A 20,518-nucleotide genomic window follows, 5' to 3' on the forward strand; every position below is an offset into this window, starting at 1 on the left:
TTCGGGCATCACCCCCTCCACTATTATAGACGATACTGTACATGTGTGAGAACTTGCTCACTCACAGCTCACCTCCTCTCTCCTCAACATAAACAATCAATCCTACCATGACTACTGCGAGCCTTAACAGAAAAGATCCTCTTCTCCCACCCCCTCTAAAACAGGGGTTCCCAATCATAGAAGGGCAGGACTGGAAAGGACCTCAATACAGCATCTGGTTCAGACCCCTGAACTGAAGCAGGATTAAGTATTATCTATACCATCCCTGACAGGTGTTCGTCTAACCTGTTCTTAAAAACCTGTAGTGATGAGGATTCCACAACCCTAGGCAATTTGTTCCAGTTCTTAACTTCCCCTCACGTTTACAAAGTATTCGTAATGTCTAACCTATAATCTCCCATGCTGTAATTTAAGCCCATTAGTTCTTATCCTGTCCTCAGTGGATACAGAGAACAGTTTTTTCACCCTTCTCTTCATCCCAACCTTTTACATACTTGAAGATTTATCATGCCCCCTCAGTCTTCTCCAAAAGAAACAAACCCAATTTTTTCAATCTTTTCTCTGAGGTCATGTTTTCTAGACCTTTAATTATTTTTGTTGCTCTCCTCTGGACTTTCTCCAGTTTGTCTAAACTTACACACCTTCCTAGGCTCAGCACAGGGAACTTGACTAGATGGCCTCTCTCAGGTCTCTTCCAATTGCCAGTCACATTCAGAAGTTTTAAAAGGATATTTTATACTGGGGCTGTTCCAGTGACATAATTTTAACTTTTGATGTCTGGAGCCAAACATTTCTACATGCAATAAACCTAGGCGGACTCCATTCATGCTACCACAAACAATGCTGAAGAATTAAGGAGGTGAAACAAGTATATTTTCAGACTTACCTATGTATGAGATTGGTAAGTGGCTCAATCAATTTCTTTCCCAGCCTAGGTTCTAATGGAGTAAGAGCACCAAACTATATGAAAAGAAAAGGAGGAAGGGAAATTCCTTTAATAGCTAGCTTTCGCCAGGGTAAAACACTACTATCGTCATTTATGTGGCACAACACAACGAAACAAAATTAAAAGGAGATGTTTTGCCTCCTTTGGTTGTTATGTTCCCACCCATTATAAACAGATGTCTGTTTCTCTTCCTTGTCATTTGGATTTACTAATAGCTATCCCTCTAAGTGATAGCTTTATTTTCACACCCAAGGTGCTGTTAATGAGCACACCAGCCCTGGAAAAGAGCTAACATAGAAGAACTGGAATACTTGCCAATTTTATAATTTTAATGAGGACCCAATTATTGGTTGAAGACGTCATCAATTTAAAAAAGAGCGGAGCAAGGGAAAGGTAGTTCTTGGGATTGCGTCTGGCCAGCTCACAAATAACATTTACTGCCGCAGACTGGACACCTGGGAAACAGAAGTGGGAGAAAAGGGGTCCAATCAACAATTCAACTGTAGCTTGATTTTCATACTCAAAATGAACAGAACAAGAGCAGCTACAGATTAGACTAGTACGGAGCTGGAATTATTGCTTATCCTCATTTGCAAAGTTACTCTATGGAAGAAATTATATTCCAAGTATTTTAAATGGAACCTGCAAATGATTTTAAGAAACTGGGCTTGTGCCTTTTTTGGTTGCTTTATAATGTAAAAGGGCATGACTGTTTTCTACCTTTAGAAGTACCATGAATGTTAGCTCTGGTCTTCCCTGTTTCTGTTGGAGGATTTGTTCAAGGGGTGTGGCGGTATACAAGATGTTTTCTACCTTTAGAAGTACCATGAATGTTAGCTCTGGTCTTCCCTGTTTCTGTTGGAGGATTTGTTCAAGGGGTGTGGCCGTATACAAGATGTCCACTATTAAAGCTCACACCTTAAAGGTTTGACGAAAAGCTTCCTTTCTTCTAAGTATCCATTAGGCACTTAAGTTAAAAGATAGGTTTCAGAGTAACAGCCGTGTTAGTCTGCATTCGCAAAAAGAAAAGGAGTACTTGTGGCACCTTAGAGACTAACTAATTTATCTGAGCATAAGCTTTCATGAGCTGTAGCTCACGAAAGCTTATGCTCAAATAAATTGGTTAGTCTCTAAGGTGCCACAAGTACTCCTTTTCTTTAAGTTAAAAGATGTTATACGACACAGAAAGGTAAACAGTGACTATAAATCCCTTTTCATTTGTTCCAACTCTCACAGGCTTGGTTTTTGATCAGACTTTGCAGTCTAGACAGAACCTGATTTCCTAATGGAAAACAAACAAGCAATGTTTTGAAGAGCCTTTCATGGTTTATCCATCACAAAACCTCAAAAAGAGCAAAATGACAGCTCCCTCCGCCCCCCCTTTGCAGGTTCCCTTTTAACATGAGTGATTCTTTCTTGCATATATCACTGGAGGGCAGGTCTTGCCTTACCCTAATCATATCAGTCCAGTGACTCTGTTTACATTCTCTCTCTTTAAACAAAAATCAGCTGAAAGTCACAGGCTTTAGTCTCAGGTGGAACTCTCAAAATGAATATACAGCATTTCCATCCAGTGGGGAAAAATAAGCATCCTTAATAAATTCTGGGAAGACTGTTTGGTTACAGAAATGTAAATAATTCTTACAGTTGCTCGACATAAAGAAAGCTTCCTAGCTGTGCTAGCTATGACTAAAGCTGCGAGTTTGTCACATAGGTCATAGAATTCCATGAATTCTGCAGAGGCCAGTGTGGCTGGCTCCAGGGCTGCCCACACAGCCCCTGGGCCAGGCGCACTGGCCGCTGCTGGGGCAGTCTCAGGCCACCGCGCCCCCCTCCTCTAGCAGCAGCAGGAGGAGTTTGGGTGTGGGAGGAGGCTCAAGGCTGGGGCACGGGAGGGAGTGAGGACTCTGGGCAGCGCTTACCATGGGGGGACTCCCTGGAAGTGGCAACATGTCCCTCCCTCAGCTCCTAGCTCAGCGCGCTGCCTCCGCCCCCATTGGCCACAGCACGCCCCCCACACCACCTGTGCCTCCCCCCCACAGCAGCACTCCCAAGATTTAGTCAGGGGTATAGCACAAGTCATGGACAGGTCACCAGCCATGAATGTTTATTTATTTTTTTTACTGCCAGTGACCTGTCCATGACTTTTACTAAAAATACCCGTGACTAAAACGTAGCTTTAGCTACGACACATTCCCCAAGAATTTAGCCACAGTATTTTACCTTTTGTCTTGTAGTATTAACATTAAAACATTACAATACAAGTGGATTAAAGAGATTGTTTAGGCCCCAAATTCAGTTTTTATTTTTAAAAAAATATGGAAGAGATTCCTGATATATTATGAGAAATATTTCAAATGTTCCGTTTACATCCAGATATTACAACCCAATCACTGCAGCTTTATGCTAGGGCTGGGGTGGGCAAACTTTTTGGCCCAAGGGCCACATCAGGGAATAGAAATTGTATGGCGGGTCATGAATGCTCACAAAATTGGGGTTGGGGTGCGGGCTCTGGGGTGGGGCTGGGGATGAGAGGTTTGGGGTCTAGGAGGGTGCTCCGGGCTGTGATCAAGGGGTTTAGAAAGCAGGAGGGGGGATCAGGGCTGGGGCAGGGGGAAGAGGCTTAGGGGGTGCAGGCTCCAAGCAGCACTTAGCTCAAGCAGCTCCCGGAAGTAGTGGCATGTTCCTTTTCCGGCTGCTATGCGGAGGCGCGGCCAGGCGGGTCTGCACACTGTCCCTCCGCAGGCACTGCCCCTGGGGCTCCCATTGGAGCATGTAGGAGCCAGAGCGGGGCCATGCCGTGGCTTCTGGGAGCCATTTGATGTGGCCCCCATCCAGCACCCCGGCCAGAGCAGGGCCAAGCTGCATGGTGTGGCTTGCAGGCTGACTTAAAACAGCTTGGGGGCTGTAGTTTGCGCACCCCTGGGGTAGGGCATGAGAAGCAAAAAAACCCGAAGTTGACTACTGTATTTTCAGCAGCCAAGCTATGTGAACTACAAGAATGGTTTTACGTCATTAAGATTTAATCCATTAATTCAGCCTAGTAACAAGTAATGGCTTTTTAATTTTTTTTAAAAACACAGAATGTGTTTTTAATCTGATCACATCCTTTTAAGTGCTCAGGAGCCTGCCCACAGGTACAGCAATAACTTATAACATGTAACCAGTTACCTTCACCTCACCTCTCAGGAATCAACCGCCACTAAAACGTCATGTCTTCACTAAGGTCCCGTTCTGCAATAATAGTAGCTTATTAAAATTCACTAACCAGGATCTGGATCTTCCAGTTTCTCTTTAAGGCGAGGGAATGCAGGACGGAGGGACTCAGGGTACTTCAAAAACACTTTGTACATGATTAACACTGCCTTCTTCCTGATATAAGGCTTTGTGTGAGACATCTGTTAGTGAAACAACCACAGTCAGACTCTTAACATGCTCACTTTCCCAAGAGGTTTCTTTCAAGATATCATTTTTAGTCAACGCCTCCACAGCAATACCTATAAAAATTGATTCTGTTGGGCAGTCTTTCCATGCAGCTGCTCTTTTAGTGCACTCAGCATTTTAAGATAAAAAGCAAAACATTGTCAGTCATGCACGTCAAAACAAATAGTCAAAGCAGTCCCTTTGGGCTGGCCAAGGATGTGTGATTTACAAAAGACCAGGGTTCAAGGATCAACCATAAGACTCCCACTCTGAATGTGCTGTAGAGCACGTACTCCCTACTGGCCTAGGATAAAGAGAGGTTGCCAGTCACCTTGTTCTTAAATTCACTGCACTCAACCAGTCCTATTATTCAATCTAACAAGTAGCATCAAACAGCGATCTTCAAGGCAGAAACATATCCAGTCTCAAGTACAGCCAACAGGGGCAGACGTGATAAGACGCAATCAAGCTAATATAGTGACATAGGATAGAGGAAAGAAGCAGAGTCTCAAACATCAAAGAACTTGTTTAACCAAACTGCTCCTCCCTCACCATTAAATAGCACCTTCACCTATGGAGGTAGCAATCTCACTGGATGTATTAATGCTTATCTCCATTACCATACCCTATCTGAAGGGGTTGGGTCACCCAAATGCAAACCTAGTGCTGCTGACCCATCTGAAGCATACAATGGTAATAACACTTGAACGGAGTACGCATCGTGAAAGAGGACAAAACACATCTTATACCAGCAACATCACCCCTAATATACTGATACTTTAAGGTCAGAAGGGACCATCATAATCATCTAGTCTGACCTGCACATTCTAGGCCACAGAACCTCACCCACCCACTCCTGTAATAGACCCCTAACCTCTGGCTGAGTTACTCAAGTCCTCAAAGCTGCTCTTCCTCTTCAAGAGCCAAGCTGAGCATGGTGAAGTGGTAGGAGTGACGAAGAGGAAGAGGACTATACTACCTGACCCAACATAGCAATGAAGTCAGTGCATGATTCTCACTTTAAAAGCACATCACCTACTTGTTCTTGGTAGTTTGTGGTCCCACTTGGACAAGTTTCTAAAATGAACTCTGGGTGCACAATTAGTTTGCTAACTTTGTGATATGAACTGCGAAAGAGATTACACAAGTCAGGAGCTGTAAAGCTCCCGAGACACAAGAACTGCTAACAACCAATTATCAAGTTTTCAGGCATAGCACTCTTAAATTTTACAAGGAAGAGTATGCTTCTAATAGTCTAAATATATTCTAGACAATCATATGGAAAAAATGTTTGCTCACTTTTTATCAACTCACCAGAGTCATGATGTCATTTGCCAAGTCTCTGGCAAGATCTGGAGTAACAAAACAGGACAAACCAGTCAGTGCTACTCCAGTATCATACTGGTTAGGGCTACTCAGATCCTAAAAGAGTAAAGACAGGGTTAAAAACTTCTGATTTATTCAAAGAAAACTCAGGGTAAAAGAAAAACATCTCAAACATAAATGAATAAAACTGCCCTGTTTAACAAAGACAGAACAGAGCTTCCTTTCTATAGGATATTTGCTCTGACAGGTTTGGGAGGATTTACTTATCTGATTTTTTTTATAAGACTGTCACTTCATTAGTACTCATCCTCGGAGATGGTTAGGCACTAGTTTAATACATGTAATCTACATAACTAAACTAGAGAATATTGGGAGTGCAACACACATGGTATTTCAGAAGCTGCATATGCTTCTGGAAAACACGGAAATTTTTCCTAGTGTTTAGGGTCATTAAAAATCTTGACTGAAATCTTAACCCTACAGAAATCAGTGGGAGTTTTGTCATTGACTTCAGTGGGGCCCATTGTTTGCTACAGTGTCCTGGTTTAACCTTCCTATACAGCTAAGCTAATATAGTAAGTGTAGTCTTCTAAGTCCCCATTAACTACAGTTTATCTTTGCAGTAAAGACAGGATACCAGGTAAACTGCAGAATACATATTTTGTCAATTTTCTCTTTATTTTGTTTTTATTAAATATTGTATACTCTTAGATATTTCCAATTTGAGAGGACTGTTTAAGATTTGCATTATACTGGTACCTTAATTTATTCTGACAAGGATTTTAAAACAAAGCAGTCATGAAAAGATCAGTCCTTAAAAAATATGGCAATTCGTGCATAAAAACATGAATAAAAATGCATGAAGTTTTCCATATGAACTTGCAAGCTTAATATTTAAGATTCCCATTCCAATGATTGGGAGTTCCAGACATAGTTCAGACTTTGGGGCAGTGTGCAATTTACACTTCATTTCAGCACCCCACAGCGGGTGAAGGAAAAAGATTAGGCTGGCAATAATATTAAAATCACAGTTTGGAATGAATGAAAGTGAAAGCTCTACAGTTCATTTTGGTTTTAATGCTTTGGGCAAGGTGACGGTCCCCTCTTCTAAATACACAGTAGCTAGGTCAATGGAGCATAGAAGAGCCTAAACAAAGATAGTTTTAATACAAAAACATCAATAAAAAGAATGGAAGAGACGTGTAACAAAATGTGATTTAGAGAATACCAGTATAGCAGAGTCTTCATAACAAAGAGCTGAACAGTTATAAAATAAAGGACTTATCTGTCAGACCTGAACATAGTTTAAAATATAATTAAAAGAAGAACACTGGTTCTTTAGGTTAGAGTCTGAACACAATCCCATTCCGCTAATTTTCTCTGGAGCAAGTGAAAACCATGTTGTACAAGTAACAAAATGAATGCCATGCCAAACCAAAAGATAACACATTTGAGCATGTTAGTACAAGAATAAACAGCCTTAATGGAAACAGCTGCTGTTCACCTGTTTTCTGTATAATTATGTGGGAGAAGGTCAAGGGTCTGTCAGCACTGGACGAAGCAGCCTTTCGTGGATCCAAAAAGCCAGCTCATTTGTAACTAGGTAATTACACAGTTCCTTTCAGATACTGCAGCACTCTCCCCACCCATTAACTTCTTGTGTTAGCATGTGTGATATTGGAAGCACCAAGAAAAGTTAGGATCTTCATGTTCACTTTGCACCCTGAACAAGCCCGGACAGTTGGGCATGCACCAAGGGGAAAACAATCTGACAATGGCTGTCAATTTTCGGATCAATCTCTGACAAACTCAGGTATCAGGCTGGAATGTGAGCCAAATGACAACTACTTTGCTCACATACCTACATTCTATATTAAACAGATTTTATACAGCTTTGAGATGCCAGGTGGGAAGACGGAATAAACACCTTACAACAGTCTGAATTCCTTCCTATTGAAGCGAATACCTTACCTTTCTAATCTGATTGGTAGTCAGCATAATTACATCAGTCCCTTCATGAAAGCACTGAGAGGCAGCTAGGTAACCAATTCTCTGCACAATTAGGAAAAACAGAAGGAAATGAGTCATTCACAAGTGTTGATTTTCCACAGAATCTTCAAAAGATTGGACTGGATAATCCTTCAGCAGAATTAGAATATTACAGAATTATATACTGAGAATGTGTCATCTAATGGTTAGAGCTGTCCTTGCACAAATTGCTTGTGTGCACTTAGAACAGTCGCTTTACCTCTGAACTTCCCCATCTGTAAAATGGGTCTAATTTAGCTACCTCACAAGGGTTTTAAAACCACCACTCCAATTGGCACGGTCTCCTCTGTCCATCTCATTACAGAGGTCAAGGCTTCAAGGAGGCAAGGAGCCTGAACTTCACTCTAACTGTTGATGGCCCCCGAGAATAACACAGGCTCATCAGAAGGGGGAACTGGGAAATGCTGCACTTCTGCTGCCAGTGTGCCAGGTGGAGTGAGGGCTTCACTCTCTTGGGTTGTCAATTCAGTACCATTCACCAGCAATGAATTTACTTTAAAGAAAGTTGCCTGGTGGCCTAGCAGCAGCAGTTATATGGCAGATTTGGTTCAGACCCTCTGCCTCATTCTGGCTGGAATGGTAGTGCTCTTTTGGAGAGGTGGCCTACTTTCCTGGCTCTTGAGAAACACTCTAGCAACAGCTAGAAGCCTAGAAGCTTTGTCCAGCCTTCCTGGGCTAGGCTGTGGCCTTTTCCAGCCTCAGATGCTAACTCATGAAAAAAACATTCCAAAAAAATATAATGAATAAAAGAAAATACACCAACTGATGAGCAGCCTTAAGCAACCTACACAGAAGAACAGAGACCAGGGCTATCACAAACAAGGATACACCCTGCATGTCTGGTTGAAGAAAGTAATGTTGATGTTTTATGTCCTGTCTGACTGCCAGAAGCAAAGGTAGGATGACTTCAGTCTATATTGAATGATACAGCTGATAATGGATGCGTTGGCCAGAATACTCAAATATACAGACCACTTACTTTGAATGTAAACTTCGATGCACTCATTACTTCAATAATATTGAATGCGGCCCAACTGATGTCATAGCCCAGCATCTGTAACTGTTGAAAAAGGAGCCCAAAAAAAAAAAAAAAAAAAAAGAATCACACTTCAAAATACAAGACCCAATACAACAAGGAAATTTTTAAAAAAACAGGTTACTGTTACAGGTAGAAGATGTACAGTAATACTACTATAGAATATATGTTCTGGACAGCAGAAAAGTCACATGGCTATTTAATTTGATCTTCTCCCACCCCCAGAATACAGTAACTCCTCACTTAACATCCTCCCACTTACCGTTGTTTCAAAGTTACATCACTGCTCAATTAGGGACCATGCTCGTTTACAGTTGTGCAATGCTCCCTTATAACGTCGTTTGGCTGCCTTCTCTGTCCACTGCTTGTAAGATTTTGTGGAAGAGCAGCGACTTTACAAGGGAGCATTGCACAAGTTCCTCTTCTCTGCCTCCTCCCCATCCCTCCGAGCGCTTCCCCCACCACCAAACAGCTGTTTGGCAGCGCTTAGGACATTCTCAGGGGGAGGGCGGCAAGGAGCGGGGATGCGGCATGCTCTGGAGAGGAGGTGGAGTGGGGGTGGGAAGAGGCGGGCCTGGAGCATCCCCCGGCAAAGTTGGCGCCTGTTCTTCTCCGGGTAAGCTGCCACTGCTGCTACAGGGAAGGTGCTTCCTAGCGTCCTTGCCTGCAACGGGCTGTGGCTGTGTGGGTAAGCCAGGAGCACTTCCCAACCACAGTACAGTATATAATGCCTTTTGTCTGCCCCCCCCCCCCAAATTTCTTTGGAACCTAACCCCCTGCATTTAAATGAAATCTCATGGGAAAACCGGATTCGTTTAACATCGTTTCACTTAAAGTTGCATTTTTTAGGAACATCATTACAACGTTAAGTGAGGAGTTACCGTATAAAGGCTTCAAGTAAAAGTCCCTTTTAATTAAGCAAGTGTTCAAAAAGAGTAATTTCGGGTATTAAACCTATTGTACATTAAGTATTTATAATTTTTCTATTTCCTGCTGCTTCATGAAAGGCCCATGCAAAGAGAAGTTGACTGACTAGAGAGAAAAAAATGGCAACATCTTCTATGTACAAAGCGCTGTCAAAACACATGAAGAAACTCCAACCTTTCAGATACAAGTAGCACTAAAAATACTGTAAACACCAGTAGGTAAATATTCTCCAGAGAGGAGTGATTTTTTTTAGTTGGTGACCCTTTTAATCACTTTCAGAAAATATGCTTAAGTCATATTACATAAGTAAAATTAAGGAAAGTAACTGAAGGCACAGTTCACAGTCCGTTGGCAGTTAGCAAGAGAGTAAAATAAAAGGTATGGTTACTTTATACCCTAGCAGGGTACTTACATATGTAAGTTTGCAAACTGCATTTGCTTTCACTGCAATGTTATCCTGCTTGAGCTCCTGTTTAATCTCATCGATGCACTGGGAGATGTACTTTGCCTGAGGGAAGAGAAAGTTATTATTTTCATACTCAGTTACATGAACCACTCTTCATTCTGCAGATTGCATGTACTTTAGCAGGACCTGACCTTAGTGTGTGTTTGCTCATTTCCAATTTATCACAAATTTTAATAACCCACTGTTTTGATAAGCATTCAATTCTGAAGAAACTACTTGCCAATCAAAACCATCATGCTAAATGTTACAGCCAAAAGTATGCTGAAATGTTTCTTCAAATCTACTTTCAATTTCCTGTGAATAAATCAATTCAGCCCAGAGCCACTCTTTAAAAGCTTAACTGGAAAGAAGCTTTAGGAGGTTGTGTATATAACAGCAGGAGCAGAAGTCTAGCATCAGGATTCTACTTTCATCATTTGTAGATCATACTAGTTATCTGCCCCACTGGGCAATTGTTTATTACGTGACAAGAGAATTTAGGATGCCAGGCACTATAGAAAGCACAATATTAGTTTCCTTGATTAAAAATAATTGTAGGCTACTCAGTTATATTTTCTTAATAGAACCCCCTACACATTGAGGATCCCGTTTTCAAATCCTCCATGATAAATCTTTAACTATCCATGTCACAACCACAATTGTTCCGGCTGAAAACTAGACAGGACTGACTTTGGAGCCCTTCAATGCTACTGCTTGCACAGCAGAAGGGGTCACTATTGAGCAACTTAAGGCATTTGTTTCTCAGTCTTCCCACCCCCAAATGATTTCCCAATAAAGCTGAATAAGCCACCAGCTCCAGAGGGAGCCAATAACCCAGTCTTTCTTTGCGTATTTATACATTCAGCACCCCAAATATGCAGCCCACATTACCATTATTCCTACCACAGGGCCAGGGTAGAAGAGTTTTAGGAGGTAATTCTGGAGCAACTGTTAATTTCATCTGATTTCTTCCCTTTAGACAGGGGTATATGGACTACTGCCTTGATAGTTTTACAGTCAGAGAGGGATAACTTTGCCTTTTTATATTATTTGACATCTCTTGCACCTGCTTACTCATATGTATATCTCAGAAACTCCAAAGAACCAAATGATACATTACAGCTAAATGTTTGGAGACTCTTTCTTTCTAAAGGATCATGTACTTGCCATGTCCTTCCTGCACACAGACTTCATTTTAAGAAGTCTGTTGAAGCAGATATTTTACTCTATACATTGGCTTTAATTCAGTCAGATATTCTTTCAATTCATGATGATTAACTCTGATTAAAATAACGTTATAAAGGCATCTACAAGATACTACCCAAGATTTCAAAGGAGAAAAAAAGCCTTCCCTAAAAAAAGTCACATGCACACCAGGGTATTTATAATTCTATATAAATTAACTGTCAGAGGAATCGAGTCAAAAACAGATATATGAATTATTTGGTATTCATACGTAGTTCTCCCTAGCGACTTACTTCCAAAGCAAGTTACATCTGAGAAATGTTGGATATGGAAATCCATTGGTCTGCTGCCATTACTTAATATTTCTTCTCTTTATACTGGAATTACTGCATAATCCTGACGGTTCTCTGGCCTTTTTTTAGAATGCTGGAGTGATACTTGTGGTTCAAGTCATGGGATTTAGTCACTAGATAGTGAAGTAGGGAGGCTGTATTATCTTTAATAAAATAGGTTTCAGAGTAACAGCCATGTTAGTCTGTATTCGCAAAAAGAAAAGGAGTACTTGTGGCACCTTAGAGACTAACCAATTTATTTGAGCATGAGCTTTCGTGAGCTACAGCGCACTTCATCGGATGCATACCGTGGAAACTGCAGAAGACATTATATACACACAGAGACCATGAAACAATACCTCCTCCCACCCCACTGTCCTGCTGGTAATAGCTTATCTAAAGTGATCATCGAGTTGGGCCATTTCCAGCACAAATCCAGGTTTTCTCACCCTCCACCCCCCCATACACAAACTCACTCTCCTGCTGGTAATAGCCCATCCAAAGTGACAACTCTCTTCACAATGTGTATGATAATCAAGGTGGGCCATTTCCTGCACAAATCCAGGTTCTCTCACCCCCCTCCAAAAACCACACACACAAACTCACTCTCCTGCTGGTAATAGCTTATCCAAAGTGACCACTCTCCCTACAATGTGCATGGTAATCACGGTGGGCCTTCTCACACACACCCCCTCCCGGGGACACACACACACACTCACTCACTCTGCTGCTAGCAATAGCTCATCCAAACTGACCACTCTCCAAGTTTAAATCCAAGTTTAACCAGAACATTGGGGGGGGGGGGGGGGGGAACAAGGGGAAATAGGCTACCTTGCATAATGACTTAGCCACTCCCAGTCTCTATTTAAGCCTAAATTAATAATATCCAATTTGCAAATGAATTCCAATTCAGCAGTTTCTCGCTGGAGTCTGGATTTGAAGTTTTTTTGTTTTAAGATAGGTTTCAGAGTAACAGCCGTGTTAGTCTGTATTCGCAAAAAGGAGTACTTGTGGCACCTTAGAGACTAACCAATTTATTTGAGCATAAGCTTTCGTGAAGTGAGCTGTAGCTCATGAAAGCTTATGCTCAAATAAATTGGTTAGTCTCTAAGGTGCCACAAGTACTCCTTTTGTTTTAAGATAGCGACCTTCATGTCTGTGATTGCGTGACCAGAGAGATTGAAGTGTTCTCCAACTGGTTTATGAATGTTATAATTCTTGACATCTGATTTGTGTCCATTTATTCTTTGGGGGTGGGGGGAGGGCGGGCGGAGGGTGAGAAAACCTGGATTTGTGCTGGAAATGGCCCAACTTGATGATTACTTTAGATAAGCTATTACCAGCAGGACAGTGGGGTGGGAGGAGGTATTGTTTCATGGTCCCTGTGTGTATATAACGTCTGCTGCAGTTTCCACGGTATGCATCCGATGAAGTGAGCTGTAGCTCACGAAAGCTCATGCTCAAATAAACTGGTTAGTCTCTAAGGTGCCACAAGTACTCCTTTTCTTTTTTTAATAAAATAGCAGATCCAGACAAGAAAAAGACATTTGTAGTGCAAAAACAAATCATGGAGTGATCCTAGTTAGGGCAAGTAGCAAGGGTGTATTAATTTAGCGGTTCACATTCCAAAGCAGCAGCATTATGGTGACCATTCATACAACTATAGTTAAAGGTATAGCACCATTTACATTGGAAATCTTTGTCAGGATACAAGATCACTAAGCAGAGATCCATCTGGGAATAGTTCTGCTGGCTCACCATCTTCACAAAATAAGTGTTACAAACTTTGTAAGTTACAAGAGATAAAAACAGAAGTTGATCACTTCTGATTCTAGTTAGTTCAGCTAGCCCTCACAGTTTTGCAGCCATTGGGTAGTGCAGTGAGAAGTTTGGAGGGGAATGAAAGCATTAATGCTATCTCCCTTCCACATATATAAGCCATTTAGGGAAAAAAGAATCTCAAAAAATTGCCCTATACTTTTTAAGCAAATCATACAAGACAAAAGCTTCAGTAGCATACATTTGTAATTTAGTAATTTATTTTACTATCAGTATTTCTCTTTCAAAATAAGATTAAAATAAAAGTAACAAAAGGGACAATCTTGACTTAAAGATAGAATGATGAATTAAGGCTGGAACTTGGCTTCCATTTCTACAGCTTGTAACTATGTTCAAAGGGGTTTTAAAAGGGATGTTACATTCAAGTTTGATTTAAAGCTCAGTTTTTGTAAAAGCAAAAGTTAATAAAAACCTAGTTTTTATTTAAAATGCCCACTGTAAAGCTTTGATCTTATATAGCAACTTCCCCCTGCTTTGTCTGGAACCTCTAACTTGCAGTACTTTAAAATGAAGCAGATTAAAACAAAGTGAAAGCGACTTCGTTGTCCACACAAATGCAAAACAGAATACAGCATAAATAAATAATGAAGGAGATCACTTAAAATTCTTTCACTCAAACTAAACTGTTAGTATCAGTGATACTGAAATGTGTTTATAATGTGATTTAAACGGACAGTTTCCCTTTAAGGTGAACTATGAAGCAAAAAAGTTTATTAGCCTTTTACAACTTAAACAAAACCCTTGTACTTTATTTCCCTTTAAAAATCAAAATATCGGGTCTTCACTTCCCTACCTTTGCTGAAAGACCTTTACAAGATCTTGAGGCCTGAAACAATGTCACCTAACGCTGTAATAAGTTTATTTTGATAAAATGAGATAATGAACAAGTCCAAATTAAGCAAAAGTTGAAAAAAGTTTTACTAAATTTAAAAAGTCCAAAAGTTGCATAATTCAAGAACAGGTAAGGGTGAAGTTTGCAGCATGTGGTGACTGTGATTGCTTAGCTAGAGGAACCCCCAAAAATGCAAAGTAAAGCACATTTTTTAAAAAGGAGGTTTTTTTTTTAAACGTTTCCTTTGCCTGCCCAACATTTGCTTAGTAATATTACATTGAAAATTTTCCTATTAATCATTGTTCCAAATTTGGAGACCAAATTCATTCATAAATGCCCAAGACAGAGGGATTGGCCCTGCTTTAAAGTACAAATCTCAACTGAAACCTTAACCACTGGGTCTCTATAATTAAGTTATTCATTCTACAGAGGTTTCCTCTGTCTACAGGGCTATCTAGGGAGAATTTAAACATTATGACCTCACTGTCTCACCCACACTGTTTTAATGTCCTAGGATGCAAGTTTGCCTTCATACATAGCATTTTGAGCATCATAATAATTGCTTTGTAAACATATTTCAAATATCCACAGTATGAAAGACGATATAGAAAACAATCCCATTCAGACAGATTGGAGAGAAAACATAATTTAAGAGTTTAAACAAAAACTTTTGATATTTATAAATATGCACTGACAGGAGATGCTGACAGTTTCTCTTATACAATGATGGGCGACTGAACTCTTAAGCAATACATCGTACCTTGCCTTAAATATTTTATGTTCATGTAGCAGTGTGCTGGAACAGGTGTCATTGAATCTTTCACGTGTGTATCTAGTTCCTGTATCTTGGCAAGCAACATCAGTGCTAGCTTTCAATGCCAGGACTACAATGCAGATCCTCCTTCCTCAGCCCAAGAAAACAGACACCATCCTAGCAATATCTCAAAACTCTTTACGGACATTAAATTAAGCCTAACATCACCCTGTGAGAAAGTCAATATCCCCCACGCTGTCAATAAAGAAAACCATAATTGAAAGATTCAATGGCTTGCATGTGTCTTTGGTAAGTTTTCATAACAGGTTCCTAAACAGAAAAGAACACAGGCTTTTACATATCTGGGCTCAATCTAAACATGACTGACAAAAACAAAATCCTGAGTTCCCAATTCCCTTCCTCATTTGTAGCATTAAAAATTGAAAACGCAGATTTCTACCTCAAATTAATATTTGTGAATGTGGTTGTGCCGTAGTTCACTGCATCAAAGTGACAGAAAGCTACAGAAGTTTATGAAACTGAGCACAGAACATTGGCTATTTTTACAACCCTTGTACTCCTGTCCTCTCAGATCAGAAATCAAGAGAGTTTTTGCACATTTGGATTGGTTTGGTTGAACCTTTAACAGATTAGGTGCTGAAAAATCATACAAATCTGGGAGCACAATAGCACCTCAGAGATACAAACACCAGAGTTATGAACTGACCAGTCAACCACACACCTTATTTGGAACTGGAAGTACGCAATCAGGCAACAGCATAGACCCCCCCGCAAAAAAATTAAAGCAAACAGTACAGTACTGTGATAAATATAAACTGCTAAAAAAAACAAAGGGAAAGCAGCATTTTCCTTCTTTACAGTAAAGTTTCAAAGCAGTATTAAATCAATGTTCATGTGTAAACTTTTGAAAGAACCACCATAATGTTTTGTTCAGAGTTATGAACATTTCAGAGTTACGAACAACCTCCATTCCCGAGGTGCTCGTAACACTGAGGTTCTACTATATATCAGAATCTAAGCGCAGGTCCAAAAAACACAGGCCTAACTAGTTCGTAAACTAGTGACTATTATTGTGCTTGTGTTTTACTTACAGAATTGCAACCTTTTCATTTTGGCCAATGTGTGCCTTTTTACATTTGAGGAATAAATATGCTTAAAAGTGAATTATTTGGATTATCGTAGCAGCTAGGGACCCCAATCATATAGAGTAGGACTCCATTATCCCAGGCATTTTACAAACACAACACAAATACAGTCCCTGCCCCAAAGAGCTTATTGAAGAGTATTTTGTTTCAGAAAACCTTTGCCAGCCCTCACTCATCCTCCCAACTTCCACCCACAGGTTAATTCAGTGTTTTTTATCAAGGAAATAAAGTGTGGGGTTTTTAGGTCAGGGGGCAATATCAAAACAAATCCATGGAATCTTGACATCTAATTTAAGAGTTTACTGTTGGAATGCCAAAGTTATCTTTGAAAATGCAAGCTAATCCCCTACTTTGCTGTTACAGATTTCATTCTCATGAAATTGTGAGTCAGTGTCCTCTTTCACAACCCATATCTAACAATGAAAGGGTGCAGTGAAACAAAGACAACAAAATAAGAAATATATTTAAATTGCCATTAATAAGCTCTGGCAGCTCAACTCATTTTGCTTCTGGCCGGAAGTCTCACAAAGTGCTAGAGGTCCATTAATACCAGGGCTATTATATTTTAGTGCTCATTTATGCTTTTATTCTTCTGTTATGAAGCAAATAGAGGTCATGTCAGCAAAAGTCTGGTGACAAGATGTTTGCCACAAGGAGAATTTGAAAAGAAACCCCAGTTCATCTTGTGTTACTCAGAGTACCAAATAAGTCCCATTCTTTCGGGCAGCTATATATAACTCAAATTAGCACATGTGTAGTAAGCAGAGAAACTGATCAATGCATCTAATTTTGTCCATTTACTGATAGGTTTTTTCAAATTGACTATAAACATCCATTAAAAACAAAAATGCTCGAATAGGAAAGAATCTCAGGAGCACATTCAAAGTGAAAGCTGCCAGCTAGGGACAGAGACCTTCATGAAGCCTCACAGATTATGTCTACACAGCAAAGAAAAAACCCCTGGCATAGGCCAGCCAACTGGGGCTTGTGGGGTTTGGGCTCAGGGGCTGTTTCATTGCTGTGTAGACTTTTGGTCTTGGACTGGAGCCTGAGCTCTGGGACCCTCCCGCCTCACAGGGTTCTAGAGCCAAAGGTTTTTCTTTGTTGTGTAGACATACCCTCAAGTGTTTAAGAACGAGAGTAGTGGTGAACAGAAAGGTATTTAATTTAGTCTACAACCTATGCCATCATTCACTATATACATTCACAAGAGAGACAGAAAACTCCCATATTGTCCGTACTAGGAGGACTCCTCTACCACATGAACAGTAGAGTTAAAGCAGTACAACCTTTGGGCTTGTCTACACGGGCACTTTACAGCACTTCAACTTTCTTGCTCAGGGGTATGAAAAACACCCCCCCACCCCCCCAAGTGCAGCAAGTTTCAGCGCTGTAAAGCGCCAGCATAAACAGTGCACCAGCGCTGGGAGCTACGCCCCTCATGGAGGTGGCTTTTCTAGAGTGCTTGGAGAACTCTCTCCCAGCGCTCTGCTGCGACTACACAAGCCATGTTAAAGAGCTGCTGCGGCAGCACTTAACGTTGCCAGCGTAGACTAGCCCTCCGTGTTTAGACAAACCCCAAGTGTACAGCTTGCGGGGTACGTGGCACTGAACAGCACTAGAATTGAGGGAAGGATGCCCCTCCTGCTGCACCCCAACCCCCTGCTGCACCCTGCGCCCCGACCCCCTGCCCTGAGTCCCCTGACGCACTCTACACCCCTCCTGTACCCCCTGGGGGCAGGGAGGGGGGCAGAGTTGGGGTGGGGATTTCAGGGAAGGGGATGGAATGGGGGCAGGGAAGGGGTGGGGGCGGCGGTCAGTGGTGCAGCCCTCGGGCCAATGTACTAGTCCTCATGTGGCCCTCGTGGTCATTTGAGTTTGAGACCCCTGAGGTAGACAGACATATGCTGAGCTACTGCGTGAAGGACAGTGGTGTGAACACTGCAGCACAGGCTAGCAGTCTGAGTTCAAGCCTGTCTGTACTTGAGAAGCTAGTCTATGATGCAGTGATCATAATGTTTGTTTTTAGCACGAGCTCAAGCAGATCTAGTGCACATCTGCCTGCCATGGGTGAGAGGCATGCTCCCAGCTGCAGTACAGACATACCCTTAGACTTCTCTAAAGCAATTTTGAGATTTTGTGATCAAAGGTGCTCTACATTAAATGTAGCTAAGTGCTTTTCAGAAAGGAGTACGCAGAGCTCATTTAAAGCATTTTATTTTGGGGTCCACTTCTTCCAAGTATAGATTAGCCCTACCAGAGAGGGCAAACACACTACCCTCTTAAATATCATATTCAACAATGGTCACAGCTTCAATTTTTAAATTCTGCTTTTGGTTCCATAAAAGCCTCTTTTTAAGTGATCCAAGCATGCTAGTCAGCTGCTCATATTTTCTGGCTAGTTACCTATGATATTTATAGCTTTCAGAGTAGCAGCCGTGTTAGTCTGTATTTGCAAAAAGAAAAGGTGTACTAGTGGCACCTTACAGAGTAATAGCATGTTAGTCTGTATTTGCAAAAAGAAAAGGAGTATTTGTGGCACCTTAGAGACTAACCAATTTATCTGAGCATAAGCTTTCGTGAGCTACAGCTCATCCGATGAAGTGAGCTGTAGCTCACGAAAGCTTATGCTCAGATAAATTGGTTAGTCTAAGGAGTCATAAGTACTCCTTTTCTAGTGGCACCTTAGAGACTAACCAATTTATTTGAGCATAAGCTGTAGCTCATGAAAGCTTATGCTCAAATAAACTGGTTAGTCTCTAAGGTGCCACAAGTACTCCTTTTCTTTTTATGATATTTATGTATCTTGCCTTTTAGGCACCGCATGTAAGACCACCATATATTGGGGCACAAACTAAGTAATTAAAATAGACCTTTCAATCTTTGAGCCAGTTAAGAACCTGAGGAGCCACAAACAGTAAGCCCTAATAGAATGACCTCTATGCTTTAGCAGATCACTGCAAATCCAGCAGAAGATGGACAACTTCAGTCAAAAGTTGAAGGATACAGATAGGATTATACAGGGAAAAGACGACTTCATATTAAGTGAAAGGTAAAAATACTTCTGATCCTTTAATCTGGCTGGTATCCCAAGAGGAACACTCCCCAGGCAAAATACTGCTGCAATCACCTTGGTGATTGAGAACCATATGAAAAAACAGAAGGGAAAAAAAGATTGCAGAAACATTTTCATGGCAGTATAGCTAAAATTCAAGTAAAAAATGAAGATGTACACAGTAATTACTTAGCAAAACTGGGGATAAAGCATGAAGTCATAATAGCCCTCTCCTTATATATGTATTAGGAGAGGGGTATTATGTATGTATACACACACACACCCCCAAACATATGTGGTAAGCATTAATATACGCGCACACACACGGTAAGCATTATTTCCACACTTAAAGATGTGCAACCACTGATTCAAGAAACTGCCTAAATTCCGTAAGTTTGAAAGCGCAAATATTTTAAATTAATGCAGAAAAATGAAATTGATTATATTGGAGAGGCAAAGACGGGATGCATAAATCCCATCTTTGACTGTCACAATCCCTACGAAACAGGTTTTTGTAAGAAACCAAAGCACAAACTCAAGACTTTCATTTCCCCAGTGTTTCATAGAATCATAGAATCATAGAAGGTTAGGGTTGGAAGGGACCTCAGGAGGTCATCTAGTCCAACCCCCTGCTTGAAGCAGGACCAATCCCCAATTTTTGCCCCAGATCCCTAAATGGCCCCCTCAAGGATTGAACTCACAACCCTGGGTTTAGCAGGCCAATGCTCAAACCACTGAGCTATCCCTCCCCCCAATTTTCTCACAAGTCACACTTTTCTTGCATCATCACACTTCATCCTGGCAAGAGTGAAACATCTGAAGTGCAGGTGAATTTTTGTAGCTGATTAACATTTATTGAACTGTCTAATTTAACAGTTATATCCCAGAGTATGTGCTTCTTTACATTTAAGTCTCTATTCTCATTTGCTTTAGACTCAGTATTTCAGAGGAGCTGCCAAGGACACCAGTATTTTAGAGCATACATCGCCATGGCAACTTACACAAAATTTAATACATTAATGCGACCCTTGTCAGTAATTTTAAGTCAACAGTTCAAGCAACCACACAACAATCAAAAGTTGCTAAACTAAGTGTGACTTGCATCATGCCCTTAAGGCTGCTATTTTCTGGCAAAGCACCAGAGGCAGAGAAAGGTCTGAAGTCAAGGTCTTGCACTAATCCCTAGTATCAACCAGTTCTTCA

General features: G+C 41.0%; 1 protein-coding gene across 3 annotated transcripts in view; it reads right to left on the reverse strand.

Moving 5' to 3' along the window:
• The window catches only part of AP3D1 (adaptor related protein complex 3 subunit delta 1), a 73,572-nt gene that overhangs the window by 32,184 nt on the left and 20,870 nt on the right, over positions 1 to 20,518 (reverse strand). For 2 of the 3 annotated variants that reach the window (XM_073324264.1, XM_073324263.1), the window contains exons 2-8: positions 10,120 to 10,215; positions 8,724 to 8,804; positions 7,667 to 7,747; positions 5,684 to 5,791; positions 4,215 to 4,344; positions 1,262 to 1,401; positions 887 to 960 (exon numbers count right to left, since the gene is read on the reverse strand). In XM_073324264.1, the coding sequence (XP_073180365.1) occupies positions 887 to 960; positions 1,262 to 1,401; positions 4,215 to 4,344; positions 5,684 to 5,791; positions 7,667 to 7,747; positions 8,724 to 8,804; positions 10,120 to 10,215 (710 nt within the window). Of the gene's footprint in view, positions 1 to 886; positions 961 to 1,261; positions 1,402 to 4,214; positions 4,345 to 5,683; positions 5,792 to 7,666; positions 7,748 to 8,723; positions 8,805 to 10,119; positions 10,216 to 20,518 lie in introns of those variants that run through there. The other variant, XM_073324266.1, reaches the window with a different exon arrangement.

The sequence above is a fragment of the Lepidochelys kempii genome, chromosome 25 (assembly GCF_965140265.1).
Source record: "Lepidochelys kempii isolate rLepKem1 chromosome 25, rLepKem1.hap2, whole genome shotgun sequence".
Lineage (NCBI taxonomy): Eukaryota > Metazoa > Chordata > Testudines > Cheloniidae > Lepidochelys > Lepidochelys kempii.